The sequence below is a fragment of the Octopus bimaculoides genome, chromosome 20 (assembly GCF_046866305.1).
Source record: "Octopus bimaculoides isolate indiv1 chromosome 20, ASM4686630v1, whole genome shotgun sequence".
In the NCBI taxonomy this organism is placed as follows: domain Eukaryota; kingdom Metazoa; phylum Mollusca; class Cephalopoda; order Octopoda; family Octopodidae; genus Octopus; species Octopus bimaculoides.
In genome coordinates this window covers 16329369-16351376 of record NC_142947.1, presented here as the reverse complement: position 1 = coordinate 16351376, position 22008 = coordinate 16329369, and the positions used below count along the sequence as shown (strand labels likewise).

Genomic DNA, 22008 nt, shown 5'->3' with positions numbered 1-22008 from the left:
CACTGCACGAGTGCGTGCAGAACGGTTTCAACGCTCTGACCGCATCTCGGGCAGGTCGGCCCCGCATTTCGCGAGCCGTGTCTATAGAGCTTATCCCGAACGGGTAGCGCCTCTCGGTAACACTGCCAGGCCAGGGATCTCTGGAAGTTGTCCATAGGTCCCGGCCCGAAAGTCGTCCTGAACAGGCGGGTCAGGTATTCCTCGTCGACGCCCAGGTTCGCCCCGAGATCGTCGTCGTACCTGCCCTCCACTAATCCCCTATAGAATGACTTCGTTGTGATGCAGCCGCTCAAGGTCGACCCGGGACGGCAAAGTTGTTGCAGAGCAACGCGACACTCACGGTGCCATTCGCCATTCCTCGGCCTCCTTTTGATCCACGACTGCAGCTCGGTCATGGAGACGAGCTGCGGGAAGCGGAAGAGGATGCGCTCCATTTCGGTGATGGCGCGATCGGGACAAGGCACGACGGTCAGGCGGTATTCGATGACGGACGCGATGTACGCGTTCGCCACCTCCGCCCGACCTTTTAGGGACAGCTTCCTCTTGGACCATTGCCGGCAGAGAGTGGCCACCCTACTCGTTATCTCGTCCCAGTTCTTCTCCGTTTGCAGGTCCGGACCGAACCAGACTCCGAGCAACTTGACCGGACCGTCCGTCCAGCGTCCCACTACTGAGGCGCTACCGGACGGTATGGGCTTGCTTCTCCAGGTGCCGAGCAGCAAACCCACCGACTTATCCCGGTTGATTTTCGCTCCCGTCACCGCTTCGTAGTCTTTCAGCGTCTCGCCGACAAGCTCGATGTGCTCGTGGCTAGACGCTATGACGGTGACGTCGTCCGCGTATGCCGACACGCTCGTCCCGCACCCCAGTTCTCGCGGGATGCCCCTCAGCGTCGCCAGCTTCCGCAGTAGTGGCTCGAGAGTCAATACGTACAGGAGCGGCGACAGGGGGCATCCCTGACGAACCGAACGTGCAATGTCGAAGGGTCCCGATAGACGTCCATTGACGCGAACAACCGAACGGATGCCTGTGTACAAGGCAGCCATCCAGCCGCGGAAAACGGGACCGAAGCCGGCCGCTTCGAGGACGGCCTCCAAGTATCGATGGTCTACCCTATCGAAAGCTTTGGATTGATCCAAATTGATCAGGGCCCCACCCATGCCAGGTTCCTTAACTACCCTCTCTATGATGTAGCGCATCAGATGGAGGTTGTCATGGATGCTCCGGCCCGGCACGGCGCACGTCTGCTCCGTGCCGACCAGTTTCTCGATGACAAGCGCCAACCGCTTGGCTAACACCTTGGCCAAAATTTTCATGTCTGCATTGAGCAGAGTGATGGGCCTAAAGTTATCTATGGCGTCCCCCTTGTTTGGATCTTTCTTCAGCAGCGTTACCGCTCCTCGGCTCACAAAACCGGGAATGCTCCCGTTCTGCTGCCAGTTGCAGTACACGGCCGCCAAGACTTCTCCAAACAAGTCTGGCATACAGTTGTAAAGCTCGTAGGGCAGACCATCCAAACCCGGAGATTTGTCCGTCGAGCAACCCGCCATCGCGTCCCTCACCTCCTCCGCCGTGATGACCCCTTCGCAGCACTCCGCCTCTCTTGCCGAGAGTCGTGGCAAGCTGTGCAGGTAGGCACTAAAGTCCACCCTGCCTTCTCGCTCGCCACTCCTCCCGAACAGTCGGGCAAAATGCCGCTGAAACGCCTCGCACATCTTGCTCGGCTCGAGCAATTCGCGCCCCTGTTCGTCTTCCAGAGACCGGATGGTGGCTCTGTTACCCCGCTGCGCCTCCGCCACCCGGGCTTCTCGTGCGGCTCCAACACCTTCATTCCTCAGAGCACGCATCCTTGCCCTGACAGCACACCCTTCGTGTTTAGCATTGAAGTGTTGGTCGAGGGCCAACCTCGCCGCTAAAACGTCGGATGCGATGCCACTTCGCAATGCCTCTTCTAACTTTATCACTAGCTCCCCCTCTACTCTGTTCCTCTCTACAGCTAGTACCCTGCTATACCTTATTGCTTCCGCCCTTACTGCTCTCTTGAGGGCAAACCACCATTTGTTGGTGACGATGGCTCCCGTCAAAGCCCTCTTTACTAACGTGCTAATCCGGTCTCTGAAAACCTGTCTCGACGGGAAAGACGCGTTTAGTTTCCAGTTACCGGGACCCTGCCTATGTGCCTTATCTAAGTCTAGCGTACACGTCACAAGTTTGTGATCCGTGTAGCTGACTATGTGGAACTGTGGACATCCTAAACTATCTCTATCTCTTGTCCTACACACTATCCTATCTAGATACGATCTCGACGACCCAATGCGGTTGCTCCAATGCGGTTGGCACATTTGGGTGGTCGAGTCGGTACCTGTCAGACAACTGGAAGCGTCTGAGCAGGTCTATGAGGCCTTTGCATCCCCTTCTAGTTTTGTCACTCCCCACGTAGTCTAGATGCGTGTCCAAGGTAGCATTCCAATCCCCCACTAAAAGTAAGGGACGAGACGTTCCCAGGAATACTTCTAGACGTCGAAAGAAGTCTGACCGACCTGTTAAAGGAGGCACATAAACTGCCAGCAACCGAAAAGCGCCTCCATCGCTGCCGTCCACATCTAGGACAACCAGTCTACCCTCCGGGTCCGTAAATATCGTCTTTACTTGGAGATCCAGACTCTTGCGAAAAAGAACCGCCGTGCCACTACCGCCCATCCTCGGCAGACAGGGAGAAAAATAAATGTTAAACTGTCCGCCAAACATGGACTTTAGGGCCCGCGGTTCATGGAGTCTGGTCTCACTAATGGCTATGATATCCAAATTGTGTGACTTGATTTCATTTAAGAGGTACCCTTGTTTCCAAGGGGACCCTAAGCCACGCACATTCACACAACCAATCTTCACCATGATTCTATTTATACGTGTGCTTTAAAGCACAAAACAAAAGAACAAAGTGTTACTTACCGTTAGAAAGTTTTGTTTCCTCCTTGGATTTTTCACCAAGGAGGCTATTGTACAATTTCTTGCACAAATATTTCTGGAATCCCCCTACCGAGTTGGGGTAGAGGGATTTTATTGTGTTGTGTAATGCTGGTGTTACATGAATAATTTTAATGTGTTTTGGCGGTGTTGTACGTGGGTGGTTGTTGGTTTTGATATCGTTATTTGTGATGTTTGTTTTAGAGTTGATGTAATTCATCAACTCTGTGTTTGTACTGTCTATTGCTGTTAGCATTGTTTTTTTTTTTATATTACTATTGGTGTTAGTAGTATTTTCGGGAGATGTGAATCTCCCTGCTTTGTCTGTGTTTGCATTTTGTTTTGTTTTCTTCTTACTGCGCTTCCTCTTTCCTTTCGTAGCTATTTTCCACTTCTCCCCACTCTCTTCATCGGATGATGGGGGATCTGAGGAGTCAGAAAGAGGTAACGGCAAATTTTGTGCGTCTGTGTGTGTTTCTGTGAATGTTTGTGTTGCTGTTTTTATTGATGTTGGCTGCTTGTTATTTATGTGTGGTGTATGTGATATGGCGGAGGGAGAGGCAGTCTTGGAATTTTCTTTTTTTTCTTCTGTTTTTGCAGTTTCTGTTGTCTTTTCTGTTGTGGTTATTGCTGATATTTCTGTTGTTGTTTTTTGTGTTGCTGGTGGTGTTGGTAGTAAGGTTTTTCTGTTGGGGGTATTTGGTAGTTGCTTCTGTTGTTGTTGTTGTTTTTGTTTAGCGGCCAGAGGGCAGTCCTTTTTCAGATGTACTTCGCTGTTGCATAGGTAACAGCGAGGTCGCCTGCCCTCTACCACCACATACAGCTTGTGGTCCTCTGCCAATCTAATGTTTGGAGGAATTTTCTGTGAAGCCTCCTCCGTGATGTGGAGAAGGATTTCCAGATTTTTCCCTCCCCAGTTCTTTTCCTCTCCGACCGTAATCTCCAAAATATTTGCCTCCTCCATTTCCAGGCACACGGCCGATATCAGCCATTGGGTGTCCACCTCCGATGGCACATTTTTTATCATAACTTTGGTCACTCTCTGTCCTAGATAACTCGGTATCATTACCAAGTCATCTGTGCGGAGAGAGAGTGTCGAAAATTGTTTAGCTAAATTTTCATCCAGAAATCTCACTTGCACCGTTCCAAATTTTCTTCCCCAGGTGACATGATTCTGATAAGGCCAAATTTTTCTAAGACAAACTTCAATTTTATCTGTGCTAACATTTTCTACACGTCTGATTTTTGTGTTTACCAGTTTATAAATGATGCACTTTTTGTTTTTCATTTCTATAATATCTTTTGGTATGTTTATTCTGACATCATCTCCTTCTTTCGTAAGAAGGGATTTTGTGTCTTTTATTTGTTTTTGTGTGAATGTCACTATTGTTCTTTTTTCCTTTAGAGCATTTGCGAAATTTGTTTTTGTTGTGCTGGCGGACATGTTCTTCTGGATATTTTTGTTTATGTTGGTGTATGTACTGCCTGGTTCAAAGGTGGTGGTAGTGGCAGCAGAGTTTGTTGAACAGGTGATGGTGTCATTGCTGACGGCCGATAACTTTACGTGATTGTTGTTGCTGTTGTTGTTGTTGTCGTTGTTGTTGTTGTTGTTGTTGTTGTTGTCGTTGTTGTTGGTGGTGGTGATGATGGCGTCAGCAGCAATGGTGCTTACGTCAGAGACATTTGTGACGGTTTTTACGCATGGTTTTGTAACCTTGGTTACAGTTTTGTTTTCGTTGTTGGTGTTGGTGGTGGTGGTGGTGGTGGTGGTGGTGGTGGTGGTGAGAGGGCTGTTAGTAGCTGTAATCACAGTCTTTGTGACGTTTACAGCAACTGTGTTCCTGTCACTGTGTGAGTACGCGCTATTCTGTTCTTTTTTCTCTTCTGGCATCTGAAGCCTCGGGAAATGCTTGTCAAAAGAACAAGACAAGCGTTCCAAAATTATGTTTCTCGACATTTTTCAAATGTCAAGAAGGAAATTTTTTTATTTTGCTAGGGCCGAAACTGCCCCTGGGGGCCAATTCCTGCCCTTGAAAATACACACAAATGAAGCCTAGGTGCTTCGCAACAAAATTATTTAAAAATTCCAACAAAATGTGGACAGTAAAAGGTCAAATAAACGTTTACCTTCGCAGCCGATGTGACAGCACGTCCGTGAGAAGAGATAGATAGATAGATAGATAGATAGATAGATAGATAGATAGATAGATAGATAGATAGATAATATGTTTTCAATATCAAAAATCAATGAGCAGAAACTGAATAAAGCACTCAATATATGGTGTTGAGTTAAATATTTATTTCTGGGAAACTGTGAGTTGACTGTAACTTGGAAGTTTCGCAGAAGGTGTTCATCGAACAGTAACCTGCAAAAGGGAAGACGTTGTCAAATTAGAAAGAAACAATGTATGTATGTATGCAGGGGTGTATGTATATAATGTAATGTATGTATGTATGTATGTATGTATGTATTTGACTTCAGCCAGCACTTGACAACCGGTGTTGCTTGTATACGGCCCCATAACATAGCGGTTCAGCAAAAGTAACCGACAGAATAAGTACCAGACTTAAAGATGAGTAGTGAGGCGTATTTGTTCGGTATTTGAAGGTTATGGCCAAGCATGGTCACAGACTGAAACAAGTGAAAGATCTACAAAATGATGGGATGTTCACTACTTGTATGCTTTGCTCGATGAATGCTAATCGAAACGTTATAGAAGGATGATGACGACAAGACAGCATTGAGATTTTTAAAAAAGTAAGCAATGCAGTTGGCACTCCGTCGCTTACGACGTCGAGGGTTCCAGTTGATCTGATCAACGGAACAGCCTGCTTGTGAAATTAACGTGCAACTGGCTGAGCACTCCACAGACACGTGTACCCTTAATGTAGTTTTCGGGGATATTCAGCGTGACACAGTGTGACAAGGCTGACCCTTTGAATTACAGGCACAACAAAAACAGGAAGTAAGAGTGAGAGAAAGTTGTGGTGGAAGAGTACAGCAGGGTTCGTCGCCATCCCCTGCCGGAGCCACGTGGAGCTTTAGGTGTTTTCGCTCAATAAACACTCACAACGTTCGGTCTGTTAATCGAAACCGCGATCCTATGACCGCGAGTCCGCTGCCCTAACCACTGGGCCATTGCGTCTCCAAGCAATGCAGCAAGCACAAACTAAATCAATAATATTTTACACAAGGATCACCAAAATCACAGAAAAGAAAATGAAAAACATACTAACGTGTTTGATTCTATTATTTTTGTTCTGAGATCCTTAACGTAGATTGCTAATAAAAAGCAGGAATGTGGCAAATGTTAAAATCTTAGTAATATTTGCATGATGCAGTTTTTCTGTAATATAAAGAAACAAAATATTTCATTATAATTTTGTTACAAAACCAGAAATTTTAGGGAAGTGGGGAATCGAATACGTTCACTCCAGTACTCAACTCGTACTTATTTTATCGACCCCGAAAGGATGAAAAGCAAAGTCAACTTCGGCGGCGTTTGATTTCAGAAAGTAAAGCCGAACAAAATGCTATTATGCATTTTTTTCCTGCGTGCTCACGTTTCTTATTTCTTTATTGCCCACAAGAGGCTAAACATAGAGGGGACAAACAAGGACAGACAAAGACATTAAGTCGATTACATCGACCCCAGTGCGTAACTGGTACTTATTTAATCGACCCCGAAAGGATGAAAGGCAAAGTCGACCTCGGCGGAATTTGAACTCAGAACGTAACGGCAGACGAAATACCGCAAGGCATTTCGCACGGCGTGCTAACGTTTCTGCCAGATCGCTGCTTCAGAAAAAATAATCAAGGATATTAGAAATTTACATAAACATGTGTAAAAAATGAAAAAAAAACAAACTATAACAGGAAAATTATGGCAACCGAGTAACCCTACAGATCCTGAGTCACCCTGCTCACCAGTAGTACCATGGTAAATGCTTCTCCCTCTTCCGTGCTTCTCAAACTACAGGCGCACGTTCAGTTTAAGACAATTCACTCGGGCCATTTTAGCTATATTTATCCACCGTCCAATAAATGTGCAGGGAAGAAGCACCACCCCCCTCTCCACAGTTCAACTTTCCGATCGTTCATATCACATGGCAACATTGATTTGCATCACATTTTTTTTTATTTTACTTACAGAACGGCGATACGTTCGCGTCTATTTCTGGATATGTACACTATTAAGACTTTAACCTACATAGATTTACACAGGATTACGCCTAAGGACTTATGGACTAACATCTACACGATCGGAAAGTTGAACTGTGATATTTTATGCTTCTTTTTACTTCTCTTTCTTCTTTTTCTTCATCTCCTTATTGATTTTCTCCTCTCCTCTATGTCGTCATTTCATTAATCTATACCCTTCTCATTTTTCCTATTTGTCTCTGATGACAGAATATCCCATTCTCTGGGGTATCCTAGAAACAGCTATAAGACTTAGAATTTTTCCAATAATAATAACGTATATGAAAAAAGATGTTTGTCTTGCCTTAACGTTTGTTGTCATCTTTAACAATTATATACCCGCTATATCGGAAATCTACAATGGTTCCATAACTCCCATCTCGGCTACAACTTTGGAACCCCGGTAATCCGTTACAACCCTTACCCAGCTTACCTAGTCGTTTAGATCACCTGTGAACTAAACCCCCATATTTTGTGTGTGTGTGTGTATATATATATATATATATATATATATATATATATATATATATATATATCAGGGGGAGGAAGAAGAGAGAGAGGGTGCATGTGTGTATACATGTGTATGTGAATATGTCTTCGTGTTTGTTCCCCTACATACACGTAACGTATCAGTTCAGCAATAAAGAACGATAGAATAAGTTCCAGTGACAATTTGAGCAACATAAACCATTTAAGGCCATGGTCCAGCATGCCCCCAGTCCAATAGTTGCAAGAAGCAAAAGTTATTAAAGTATAAAACATACCTGCATTATCTGCGATTATTATTCTCTCCCATTCTAGAAATAAAAATTAAAAACAAAACAATATATATAAGCATTATAATTAAGGATAACGCATGGGGATGGGTGGTGGTAGACAATTTTTGGTACTTGTTAATCAGAGCTAATTACATTATACACTACGTCAACAAGCATACCGGAAAATATAGTTTGCAAAACATGTTTGTGTACATTAGAATACAATGTATGAATGCCCACATACATATACAAAACCTGAAGCTTACTAACAAAAGAATATAAGACCAAACCAAAGCGTGCACGCCCACACAGTGACACATGCCTGAACACACTCATAAACACGTATTAAAAATATGGATACATACAGATGCACTGAGATATAGCAGTAATTAACATTACTCAATAAACACTCACAACGCCCAGTCTGGGAACCGAAACCGCGATCCTATGACCGGGAGACTGCTGCCCTAACCACTGGGCCATTGCGCCTCCACCATAAACACGTATTAAAAATATGGATACATACAGATGCACTGAAATATAGCAGTAATTAACATTAGGTATGAGGAACCTCTTCAGGGCATTTCGACCTGTGATAAATAGCAGTGAAAGCTCCATCATTTCTCATATGTCGTCTTCAAAAAATGGGAATATTTGATATTATAGTCCTAAATGTTGTTGTTGTTGGCACTCCGTCGCTTACGACGTCGTGGGTTCCAGTTAATCCGATCAACGGAACAGCCTGCTCGTGAAATTAACGTGCAAGTAGCTGAGGACTCCACAGACACGTGTACCCTTAACGTAGTTCTCGGAGATATTCAGCGTGACTCAGTGTGACAAGGCTGACCCTTTGAATTACAAGCACAACAGAAACAGGAAGTAAGGGTGAGAGAAAGTTGTGGTGAAAGAGTACAACAGGGTTCGCCACCATCCCCTGCCGGAGCCTCGTGGAGCTTTTAGGTGTTTTCGCTCAATAAACACTCACAACGCCCGGTCTGGGAATCGAAACCGCGATCCTATGACCGCGAGTCCGCTGCCCTACCCACTGGGCCATTGCGCCTCCACTACTGCAACAATAAGAAGAGGTAAAAGTGCTAATCAAGGCAACACACACACACACACACACACACACACACACACACACACACACACACACACACACACACACACACACAAATTGCTTACCTGTTGGGGTGAGTCGTTCAGTGAGTGTTCTGCCGTTCAGAAAACATGTGATATTTGCTGAGCCAGCGTCGGAGAAAGCTAAAGTATAATTAAAAGTTGACACAGCTAGATTGAAACACTTTCCACGATGAACAGCGTTTACGGAATCTGGAAATGCATTCACTCGAACGCGTGTTCTTTCAAACCATACAAAGTAAGTTGAAGTTTTTGGTACACCGATATTTGCTGAACATATGAAGATCAAAGGCTTGTCCACTTCAATTGGTGGGTTAAGAATTTTCAGTGTATTCATTTGAGATCCCACTGAAAAGAAAACGAATCAAAACATGTAAATCTTAGTACGACGAACTTTACAATAATAGATTAGATGGTTTCATTAATATAAACTATAATCTTCATACTAAATTAAAACGTTTAACAACGCTCCAACTATTCTTAATGCTGGACTTGGTGAACTGGTGCTTCGAAGTTTTCGACTGTCGAACTTTTTAGTAAAGGCAGTGCGAAGGCTATGTGGAGCCAAGTCAAAAGCAACAATTAGACAACAAATTAATGAGACACCATAAGCTGCAACCGTTTGACTTTTATCTTTAAGGAAGTCCTGAAGTCACTCTCCCAGATTACCAGCAATCCTCTGCTCTGCCCCCACCTTTGTGGGTAGGGCATATAATGCTTTCTTTTATCTTTCTAGGAAGTTTACCGCTTGCAAGGAAACTCTGGAAAAGCATTTGACGTGGTTTCACTTAGGGTTGCTTACATGACTTGAGGAGAATAGCTAAGAAGCCATCAAGACAAGTTGCTCTGCTTGAGCTCATTGTATCAATGATCACTATTATATCTGTCTCCTCAATATTGATGTAATCAATAGCCGGTGCCTTCTTTTGTAGGGCTGCAATATTAAAGAATTCAGCTGGGGTTTTTTTATCTGCACGAATTTTATCTGCACTTTTAAATTGTTCACCGAGTACCTCATTTACTCTTTGTGGGTACACGATCAGTAAGCCATTCTCTTGGAACAATAGTCCTACTTAGGGTTTAATTTTATGTTTTATACAGCTCTCTCTCTCTCTCTCGCTCTCTTTGCTCTTTCCTTTTCATCAAAGTTTGCTCTTGCTTTCGATTTGTAGGAGTGTCTGTTTTAAAACAGATTTCTCCCAATCCTTTAGTTGCCTATTCAACTGGTTTGAAACCTTTAATTTGCGTATTATAAGGATTTTTTCTTCTCTGAGAGTCTCTTTTGTCGGTGTGTTTGATTTTCTTTCTGTAATATATTTAGTAAATATAGCTATTTTCAAGTCAATATCTGTTAACATAAAGTTTCAAATCAATATCTCGTATACATAGAATGTCGGACCCGTTTCTTGCAGACTGATTTCCATTTTGCTTTATTGAAATTCAGGTTGGATAAGGCTTGAAACTTCCTGATAGGGTAGATAACAGCAGGTCACACAGGACTATACATAGTTAGTTCAACAATGTTAGGGTCTGAGAGTGTTATTGGTGTCACTTTTACACTATGGGTAAGGTCCATACTTTTGATGAAACAGAGGTCTAAGATGTTTCTCCTGGTTGGTGTGAGTGTCACTTGTACCATGGGAATCTTGCTTGTCGGTAAGCTGGCCTTTCTTAGGCATATCTAGTGCATATAGCTTGCGCTGATAACATAAACTGACAGAGTTTCAAGTCAATGTCTTGCGAACATAGAATGTTGGACTAGTTTCGTTTGTGGATCTCTTTGCTGATTGATTGCCATTTTGCCTTATTGAAATTCGAGTTGGATATGGCTTCTGATAACTACCAGTAGTTCGTTTAGGACCATACATCAACTATCTCAGTCTACAGAAAATCACACAACCGGATACTATACACAGTACGTAAACTTAGGGTTCATTACAATAGAAAATACAAAAGCAAAAATAAATATTGTGCATATGAAAAGCTATAAGCCTGTGTTCGATAGTGCAATAAAAACACTCCATAGAAATGAAATGATAATGGAGATGAATAAGTGGAAAAAAAAAGAAGTAAAAAAATACTAGTAAAACTGACCTTTTAAAGTCTTAGATGTTGATCTTTCTTTATCTGATTTACATGTATAGTGTGTCGCATCATCACAAGTGGGATTAAATTTCCAGCAGGTAATCTGACCTTTAGAACCATTAAATGGAGTACAGTGGAAACCCTTTCGCCTGACTGTTATTTTAAACCTTCCTTCCGCCTGGTCAAAATCAGTTTGGAAAACAATATCATTGTAGTTTTGCACGAGAACAAACTGAAAAGACTTTCCTAAATTATACTGACATGTTATAGTTATTCCAGTGTTAGGTCCAAACTCAATGGTTTCAGAAGGTTTCATATTTACAATTTTAATCACTGTATAAAGAAAAAAACAAAAACAAAACATAAATCCGAGATAGATTTTATAAAAACATATAAGTGTAGTTATAAATCAAGTTAGAAGGAGGAGGAGGAGGAGAAAGAGGGGAAGAAGGAGGAAAAAATAAGAAAAGCAGGAAAAAAGAAGTGCAAAGGCGAGAGGAGAAAGAGAATGTAGAGTAAAACAAAATAGAAAAACAATGAGAAGAAGAAGAAGAAGAAGAAAAAGAAGATGAGTAGAAAACACAGAACCAAAAAGTGACGAGTGTTCATTTGAGTATGAATTACATTTATCCACAAATAAATTTTAGTATTTAGTTTTTAATATTTATTATTATACAAGCTTACCTATGTCATAAAAAATTCGACAGTTTTATTAATGATAGCAAAAGGTGCATCAACACAGCGTGAGAAAACGTTGATGAAAGAAATCAGTCTGGTAAATATATGCGCATATACAAAAACGAAGCACTTGAAGAATTAGATATATACAACTAGTAAATGAAATAAAACTTACCATAAAACTTTACAGTTTAATTTTGATTCAAATATCAGCTGCCTTCAGAGCAAGACCTTTGAATGCTGGTCGACTGTTTTAGCATTTGTGACTGCCACTCACTCCTACTCCATTTGTTGTTTCACTCTTCTCTCTCTAGCGTGACCGACTGAGACACACATTGCGTTTAATTTTATGTAAGATTAACGATCACCCGGCTGTCACCTCGCTCTGTACTGTACTCTAGTGTATCCAGAAGGTATTATCGTGATGCCCATGGGTCAGCTCCTAGTTAGGCACTACTGGTCACCACTCTTCACGAGAAAAATTTCTAAATTGCAACTTGACTTGCTCTGATGTATCCTGATTTTCGCAGAGGGCAATGTCGCAGGCTTTTGTGTAGGCCTGAGACTCTAAACTCCGTTGTTTCGACTCTGGTGTCTTGTGTTTTCTCCAGCCGACTAATCGATCGGCTCGAGAATCCAGTTTCCGCCTTTTTTGCTCTGGTGTCACTTGTTTCCTCAAGCGGGCTTGTCAGGATTTTTCAAACTGAAGTTTTAATTTTTCGTTGCCCTCCTGTCTCCACGGTACTTGTATTTCAAATGGCCGGCCTTGTCACATTCTGTGTCATGCTGAATCTCTCTGAGAACTATGTTCGGGGACGTGTGTCTGTGGAGTGCTCAGCCACTTGCACGTTAATTTCGCGAGCAAGCTGTTCCGTCGAACGGATCAACTGGAACCCTCGTCGTATATACATATATATACAAAATATATATTTTTCTCCAATGATATGCATTGGACTCATATAATACCCATCGGTAAAAATAATATTGCATTTCATCTTGATCACCACCTTAGTCCTCTACTGATCCTTTACTTTGATTGAATGACCAAAAGTCAACCCTACCAGGAGACACTAACTCCATTAATTCTATCTCATCTTACTCAACCTTTTTAACATGGTCTCTTAGCATACATCTGACACCAACATGTTCAGCCCTACTACCAGAAGGTTCACAATAACCAAAACTTTAGCTGTAAGAAATTAGAGTGCTCAGAGCGAGCCCACCGGCTTGCATACGAAAAGCATGGAATGATGGAACAGGTCTGGGGAACAGATCTGTCTCGGCAGGTGTCCCAGTGTATTATAAGCTGGGTCTGGTCGCCATCCTGCCATTGTGGTCAAACTATCTAAAAAAAAAAAGTAAAAATAAACATCCTTTGAATTTTGGCTGATGGAATGTGCGCACACTTCTGGATGATCATTTCAACAAGAGGCCAGAAAGACGTACTGCACTTATTGCATGTGAGCTTAAAAAATATTCTCTTGATATAGTTGCGCTCTCTGAAACTCGTCTCTCTGGTGAGGGTCAAATAAATTAACCTACTTATGGATATACTATCTTTTGGAGAGGCCTACCTGAGAATCAGCATAGAGAATCTGGTGTCGGGTTTTCTCTCAAGAATTCATTAGTATCCCCCATTGCAGAATTTCCAAATGGTATATTTGAACGAGCCATGTCATGCCGTATAAAACTGATTAAGGGTAGATTTCTTACCGTTGTCAATATTTATGCGCCAACAATGTCTCATTCTGATGAAACTTTAGGACAGTGTTACGACGATCTAGCACAATTATTGAGGAAAGTACCAATTTCTGACAAGCTGGTCATATTGGGAGATTTCAACGCAAGAGTTGGAAATGACTATGTTTCATGGCCTGTTTTAGGTCGACATGGGATTGGAAAATGTAATAAAAATGGAGTAGCTCTTTTGACGTTTTAATTTGGTTGTTTCCAATACTCTGTTTAAGCAGAAAAATAAATATAAAACCACTTGGATGCACCCAAACTCTAACCACTGCCATCTCATTGATTATATTTCGGTCTGAAAACGTGATATGAAAGATGTTTCCAGTGTTCGGGCCATGAGAGGAGCAGAGCTGGACTGACTATCATCTAGTGCGTGGAAAAATAAATTTTTCGACATTGCCTAAAAATCGATAGGCTGGTCCTAAGGTACCTAAAAAGTTAACTTCAAATTACCAAGCAACTTGCAAAGATTCCACGATGCTATAAGAAAGTATCATTCTTGACTCAAACAATCTATGGGAAGATTTCAAAACAAAGTTATTTCAGGCTGCAAGTTTGTCAGTGGGATATAAATCACGTAAGACCAGTTCTCTGATAGATCAGTAGAAGTTCATGAACTACTTTTAGAAAAACAAAACTTAGACAATCGACTTCTTTCTCAGTCCTTGAACCCCAACTCAAATGAAGCTTACAGAAAGCTCGAAGGGAAAGTGCAGACCGCTCTAAGGCAAATTAAACAGGAATAGTGGAATTATAGAGCAAAAGGAGCACAAAATGCAGCTGATAGAAATGACGCCAAGGGTTTGTACTCTTATGTTAAGGAGGTATATGGCCAAAAATCTTCTCCAATAGCTCCAGCGAGAACAGCAAATGGACGTTTGCTTCTGACCGACTACAGTAAAAGACACTTGCCCAAGCTGCGTGGCACCTTGGGCAAGCGCCTATATGTATTCATAAATATAATATACATATAGCTATATTTATATTATATACTAGCAGAAATACCCGGCTTTGCCCGGGTTAAAGGGAATAATGAAATCTAAAAACGCAGTCTAGACTACGTAACCCTCAACTGTTAGTAGCTACGATACCATATTTCTACATTAATAACTCTCCAATCCATGCCAGCATGGAACATAGACATTAAGTGGAATGCCAGTCTCTCATCTAGGAGGCCCTTGAAATCAATGTTACCAACTGGGGACTATGTGTGTCGTAGTGATAATAAAAAGACCCAAAGGAGGTCTGCAACGAAATAATTTTACTCAACACTTTGCAAGTGAATCAGTGGAGGCAAAGATGTGTCTCATTTACTTGACAATTTATGCACCACATTGCAGAAATCACAATGAAAGTATATCTGAAAGGGTAGTCTTACACTGTTGTACCGTTGAATTACAAATAATGCTCATCTGTTATGTTCGGGTTAAAATTTCATCAACATCAAAAATATATGAATTTTCATGGGAGTTATGGCCGTTATACATAGAATATAATTTCCAAATTTCATAAAGATCCGTTCAGTACTTTTGACGTAGTTTTGGATAAGAAAACAAATGACTAATGTGTGTGTTTGTGTGCATGTGTTTGTGTGTGATAGGTGTATATATGTATAGATATCTGTATGCATGTATATATATGTATATATATGTATATATTACATGTACATCTATATATACATCTACACATGTGTATACATATACATGTATGTATATAGATCTATATATATATATATATATATATATATATATATATATATATATATATATATATATATATATATATATATATATATATATATATATATATATATATATGCATATACGTGTACATATGGTGGTTGTCTACTCCTTAAACAGAGTTTGACCACCTCCTGCACCTACACCTTAGCCCTTTCATGGCGTCTGATGTGGCTTTTTAAACCAGACAGTGTTTTGAAAAAACACCCACACAGGTTGCACCTCTGATTTGCACTACCAATACCTGCAAGTAAGTTCTGCTCATTGTGGATCCTAACATGTCTTTTAAGACCCCCATTGGATTTGCAAACCCTCTGGCACACACCACATTCAAACGTGTGCACAGACATATAATCAGAATAGCTGGGTGAGGTTTGTTTTCCATGGGTTCGCAGGTGAGATTTGAGGCCAGCCAAGGACAGACATGGTCTGTCACAGACTGTGCACACAAAAAGGTCCTTGTCATTCACCTTCTCAGTCTTCACCTTTTTCCTTAAATGTCTCTTGAGCCCTGCTTGCATCATCCTGGCCTCTTCAAATGCTTTCACTCCACTCCACACCCTTGTTCGCCATCCAACTCGATCTGAAGCGAGGACTTCTATATCTTTTGGAGCCATTCCAATTGACTTCATAGCAGTCCTTATGCCATCCTTAAACCTTTTTTTAGGTTTATGCCGATAACGTTTCCCCTCTGCAAGCTCACCATAAAACAGCTGTTTCGGCATGCGTTCATCTGCCATTCGAACAATATGGCCACACCATCTCAATTGGTTCCTCAAAATCATGGCTTTAATTGAGGGGATGCCTGCAGATGCTTTTGCTGCCCTTTGAATTCGCAGGTGTATTTCCGTATCAAGATTTCCATCATCTTGAACAGAGCTTCCCAGGTAGACAAATGAATTTACAACCTCAAGTAACTTTCCCTTAACAAAAATGTTAGGGAGGTTACAAACAGCACCATACGCAGGTTGATACATCACAACTGTTTTTTTCAGATTGATGGTCAGGCCAAAATCATCACAAGCTGCATCAAATGCAGATACAAGGGATTGCAGACCCGATTCAGAATGACTAACCAGATCGCAATCGTCAGCATACAAAATTTCCCTAATAAGTGAAGTAAAAACCTTCGTTTTAAACTTCAGTCGGGTCAAATTAAAAACATTCCCCGTTATTCGATATTTTATGTAGATACCCTCCTCAGAGTTTTGAAAGGAATGTGACACCACAACGGCAAAGTATATTGCAAAGAGGGTGGGTGCATCAAGGTATCCCTGCTTTACTCCATTTTCCACAGCAAAAGATTCAGAATGCCTACCACCAAAATTAACCCTAGCTCTCATATCCTGATGCAAAGCCTTGACCATGTTTATAAACTTTTCTGGGCAACCAATTTTCCCCAGAATTAGCCACAGAGCACTTCGATTAACAGTATCGAATGCTTTGCTCAAATCAACAAAGCAATGGTACAGAGCAAGATTCTGTTCAATGCACTTCTCCTGTAATTGTCTGACAGTAAAGATACAATCAGCTGTGCCCCTGGAGGAACGAAAACCACACTGAGACTCAGACACCATACCTGGAACTATAAAGGTATTTAAACGTTCTAACAAAATGCGGGCGAGCACCTTTCCAACCACAGACAAAAGGGAAATCCCACGAAAATTACCACACAGATCCTTTGGCCCCGATTTATATAAGGAGACAAGAATGGCATCAATCCAGTCTTGAGGCACCTTCTCACTTCTCCAACAGTGACAAATTAAAATATTTAAGAGTTCCATCATTTTGTCACCCCCATATTTCAAGACTTCTGCACAGATTCCATCAGATCCTGGAGACTTGTTGTTATTCAGCTTATTCAGAGCTAAATAAATGTCATTTAGAGTTGGTTCAGATGCCATCTCTTCTATAACTGGAAGTTGTTCAATTTTTTCTATCGTCCTCATATTAACGGATGATGGTCTATTCAAAAGTGCAGAGAAATGTTCTACCCAACGCTTATGAATAGAAGCGGTGTCAGTCAGAAGAAAGCATCCATCTTCTGTTCTCACTGGAGCTACTGAAGAAGATTTTGGACCATATACCTCCCTAACATAAGAATACAAACAACTGGCATCATTTCTATCAGCTGCTTCTTGTGCCCCTTTTGCCCTATCATTCCACCATTCCTGTTTAATTTTCCTTAGAGCAGTTTGCACCCTCCTTTTCAGCTTTCTGTAAGTTTCATTTGAGTTGGGATTCAATGACTGAGAGAGCAGTGTATTGCCTAAGTTTTGTTTTTCTAAAAGTAGATCATGAATTTCTGCTGATCTATCTGAGAACCAATCTCTGGATTTATGAGATTTAAATCCCACTGACGAACTTGCAGCCTGAAATACTTTTGTTTTGAAATCTTCCCATAAATTGTTTGGGTCAAGATTAATACTTTCTATAGCGTCGTGGAATCTTTGCAAGTTGCTTGATAATTTAAAGTTTGCAACGTTTAACTTGTTGGGTATCTTAGGACCAGACTGTCGGTTTTTAGGTTTTATCGAAAAATCTATTTTGCCACGCAGTAGATGGTCAGTCCAGCTCTCTGCCCCTCTCATGACCCGAACGCTAGAAACGTCTTTCATATCACATTTCCTAATCAAAATATAATCTATGAGATGCCAGTGCTTAGATCTTGGGTGCATCCAGGTGGTTTTATATTTATTTTTCTGCTTAAACAGTACAAAACGTCAAAAGAGCTACTCCATTTCTATTGCATTTTCCAATCCCATGTCGACCTAAAACAGGCCATGAAACATAGTCCCTTCCAACTCTTGCATTGAAATCTCCCAAAATGACCAGCTTGTCAGAAATTGGTACTTTCCTCAATAATCTTGCTAGATTGTCATAAAACTGTCCCACAGTTTCCTCAGAATGGGACATTGTTGGTGCATAAATACTGACAACGGTAAGAAACCTACCTTTTGTCAGTTTGATACGGCATGACATGATCCGGTCAGATATACCACTTGGAAGCTCTGCAATGGAGGACACTAATGTATGTATGTATTCTTGAGAGCAAACCCAACACCAGATTCTCTACGCTGACCCTTAGGTAGGCCTTTCCAGAAGATAGTATATCCATAAGCAGATTCCATTACTTGACCCTCACCAGAGAGACGAGTTTCAGAGAGAGCAACTATATCAAGGGAATATTTCTTTAGCTCACATGCAATAAGTGCAGTACGCCTTTCTGGCCTCTTCGTGAAATTATCATCAAGAAGTGTGCGCACATTCCAACAGCCAAAATTCAAACGATGTTTATTTTTACTTTTTCTTGAGGACTGTTTGACCACAGTGGCAGGATGACGACCGGGTCCAGCCTGTGATACACTGGGACACCTGCCGGGCCAGACCTGTTCCCATGATGTTCCCAAGCCTTTTTTGCCATTTACTGAATTTGTTTCAGACATTTTAAAATAAGTTACAGGTGCATTTTTAGGTTTCTGCCAACCAACCAATTGAATGATTTTACTAAGATTTGGAGTACAGGAAGTACCTGTGCAGATGAATAATTTTTAGTGGGTGTAGCTTGCACTGCACTACCCCCACTTATTAGCCCAAGAAGACTTTCACCGGTGTGACAAGAGAATTGACAAAACCAGGAATTTCCAAGGCCTCAGGTTTTATTTCGGAGATTTCCTTCTCCTAGGTAGATTACCAACCAAGGTTAAAGAGCTTCTACCTGCCCATGAGGTAAGCCGTCCCATTCCAGACACCTAACCGACACTCAGACACTGTAAAGAGAACAAATATCACTCCGGTGACCGATGTGGAGCAGCTCATCAAAAAAAAAAAATAAATAAATAAATAAATAAATAAAAAAATAAAATAAATAAAAAAATAAAAATATATATATATATAAATAAAATATAAAAGATAAAAAAAAATAGTATATATATAAAATTAAAATTATTCATATATACATATTTACAGACATTCACACACACATACACACCCATACATATATATATATATACATATTTACAGACATTTTGTTGGATGGTCGTTGACTGTTCAGGAGTTCATCCGCCCTTTGACAGGTCTTATTTTTCGTCCTGCAGGGTGTCCAACAACACCCTCCTCACCAAGCAAGCCTGGTGGGGTTGCCAGTTTAGTCGCCGACGACCCGACCATGCAACAGGTTGTACTGGATTATATGTTACCAGTAGCACTGAAGAGCGACGTGTACATATACATGTATATGTATACATATACATCTCTCTTTCTCTCTTTCTCTCTTTCTCTCTTTCTCTGAAAGTATCTGTCATTACAGTATCGAAATGTGATTGTTTCAGTTAGTGGAATAGTTTCATTTTTAAAGTGAAAGTATTTGACATGAGTGTTTTTGTTTCACTTTTGACACGTAATACTTAAATAGTGGAGGAGATATTATGTTGCTGTGGGCTCGAACTCTGCAAGAAGTTAAATATTTTTTTGACTAAAACACAACTGGAACCCTAAGTAAGGCATGTGTAAAATTTGAATGAAATTGGTTGCGTAGTTCTCGAGTTTTAGGGATTCACAGACAGACAGACAGACAGACAGACAGACAGACAGACATTCTCATTTTTATATATATAGATATAGATATATATGGGTATACGCATGACCTATGTGTGTGAGTGTGTGTGTGTGTGTGTGTGTGTGTATGTGTGTGCATTTGTGTGTACGTACAGTGCGTCTTGCGACGATCAAAGTATGATGTCTAAGACAAGAAGATTTAAAACTGTAACTGAAGAATGTATTAGTTTTCTTAATATTAACTTACTGGCCGAAGTGTAAGAAGCCATCATCAGTATCATCATAGCTAACAACATCGTTGATCTTGAGCGACAAGTATAAGGCAGAAGGAGAAATGATCGTCGGATCCCAGAAACCAGAAATTTTACGAAAAGATGTGTCTGATTCGAAAATTGTAGTCGAAATGGCCAAACACAACAAAAAAATAGAGAGAAAACGCAATATATGTAAGCGCGAATGCACGCCTGCACACACACACACACACACACACACACACACACACACACACATACACACACACACACACACACTCACACATGCATACATACATACAAATAAAGCGGGGGGGGAGTAGAAGATGGAAAATTTCAGAGTTATCTGATAATGAGTGATGGAAGAATAGTGATTAGGAAAGAGACGCCGACTAAGAACGCGGAAGAGGAAAGTAAATGAAAGTTGAAAGGAAATGAAAATGAGAAAGGGAGAGAAGGAAGAAGTTTTACGAGGAAATGTTAGAATGATAGATAGAGAGAGAAAGAGAACGAGAAAGAAAAAAGTGAGAGAGAGAAACGGTCAAATATTTTCTTTCTTTTACTACATTTGTTTGGTATTTTTCAAGACTTGTCAACTATCAGTGTTTTCGTAATCAATTTGAAAATCCATTGCACGGGTGATTAGCCCATTCAACTTCACCATATAGTTGGCCAGCTTTACCTGTTTCCATCTCTCACGACGAGGACTAGGGGTTGGGCTTTGAGAGACTTTTAAAGAAAAAGTGGAAGTGGATTGGTAGCACAATTAGAAAGGACACACCAAATGCAGCGAAAAGCGCTTTACAGTGGAATCTGGATGGATATAGAAAGATGGGTAGGCCTAAGAACTCGTGGCGTAGATCAACACAAAAGGAACTAGAGAAAGGGGGACATTCATGACAGAGTATAAGTACAGAAGCGAGAAATTATGCGACATGGAATTCAATTATAAGTAGCTTATACTCCGCGTTGGAGGGGTAAAGGCAAGAAGAAGAATTTGGTATTTTTCGTAATTGATTTTTCAGTAAGACACTTCACTGGACACTGGATGTAGAGATTAAACCTATCTGCCTTAACAACTTCCTAAGCTTTCTTCCAACTCTATTGATTCATGTCAAAGTGAATCGTTGGGAGTGCTGGGCTTATCAGGGTTATATGATGTCCAAGTTCCTTCTTTATTGCAGGGTCACCCAGACAGTTGAGAAAAAAATCGAACGTTAGTGAGCAAGTATAAATCTTAAAAATTGAAATGAGTTATCATTATCGATAAAAATAATGATAAAGTGGACAGCCAACATTATTCAAGTAAGCCAAATTTATGATAAAAAGTCATCGTACGATAAGTATCTGTTTGAGGGGACCTTCAATTGAACAACGCGCACGGAAAAGTAAATATGTTTTTTTGAAATAATTTATATAGTAAGTTTGGCTGACGAGCCTTGACTGTTGGTTCAACACAGAAGGTGAAATCAATTGATCCCAGAATTTCTATGAACTTATTTGCATTTTACTATATGTATTTTACAAATAAGGAGGCTGTTTCGGAAAAATAGGTTTACTATATTCTCCGTGCGTGTTTACATTTAGTGAGAGACGAATGGTTTTGGAGGATTTTAACTCCTCTTTCAAGCAAACAGGTACTTATCGTACCTGACATAGATGGTAAGGGTTTACATAGGAAGTACTATGTATTTTGAAACACACCTTGGAGAGTCTGACGCGGTATGGACCGTTTGAAGGTTATGATTGAGTCTTTTAGCTCATTAATGGTTTTCGGGCGATTCTTGTACATTTTCGCCTTACAATTGTGGACTTTATAATTATAATAATTATTTTATAGAGTTCATGCGTTCGTGCAAGCAGGGTTGCAAACTACTCATTACTTTGGT

At 41.0% G+C, this 22008-nt stretch overlaps 1 protein-coding gene across 1 annotated transcript; it reads right to left on the bottom strand.

The window, feature by feature from the left end:
* Positions 1–5241: 5241 nt before the first annotated feature.
* LOC106880708 (uncharacterized) lies at positions 5242–20343 on the bottom strand. The gene is made up of 6 exons (XM_089338125.1): positions 20116–20343; positions 11158–11481; positions 9109–9411; positions 7930–7962; positions 6202–6311; positions 5242–5330 (listed from the first exon to the last, which is right to left on the bottom strand). Exons 1-5 carry the CDS (start codon positions 20162–20164, stop codon positions 6235–6237), a joined length of 786 nt encoding a protein of 261 aa, XP_089194251.1. The 5' UTR covers positions 20165–20343; the 3' UTR covers positions 5242–5330; positions 6202–6234.
* Between the last annotated feature and the right edge of the window lie 1665 nt (positions 20344–22008).

Coding starts and splice junctions, on each gene's coding strand:
- LOC106880708 (XM_089338125.1), bottom strand. CDS start 20,164: ATGTTGTTAGCTATGATGATACTGATGATGGCTTCTTACACTTCGGCC. Junction 11,482..20,115: donor GGCTTCTTACACTTCGGCCA/GTAAGTTAATAT, acceptor TTCTTTATACAG/TGATTAAAATTGTAAATATG. Junction 9,412..11,157: donor AACATCTAAGACTTTAAAAG/GTCAGTTTTACT, acceptor TTTTCTTTTCAG/TGGGATCTCAAATGAATACA.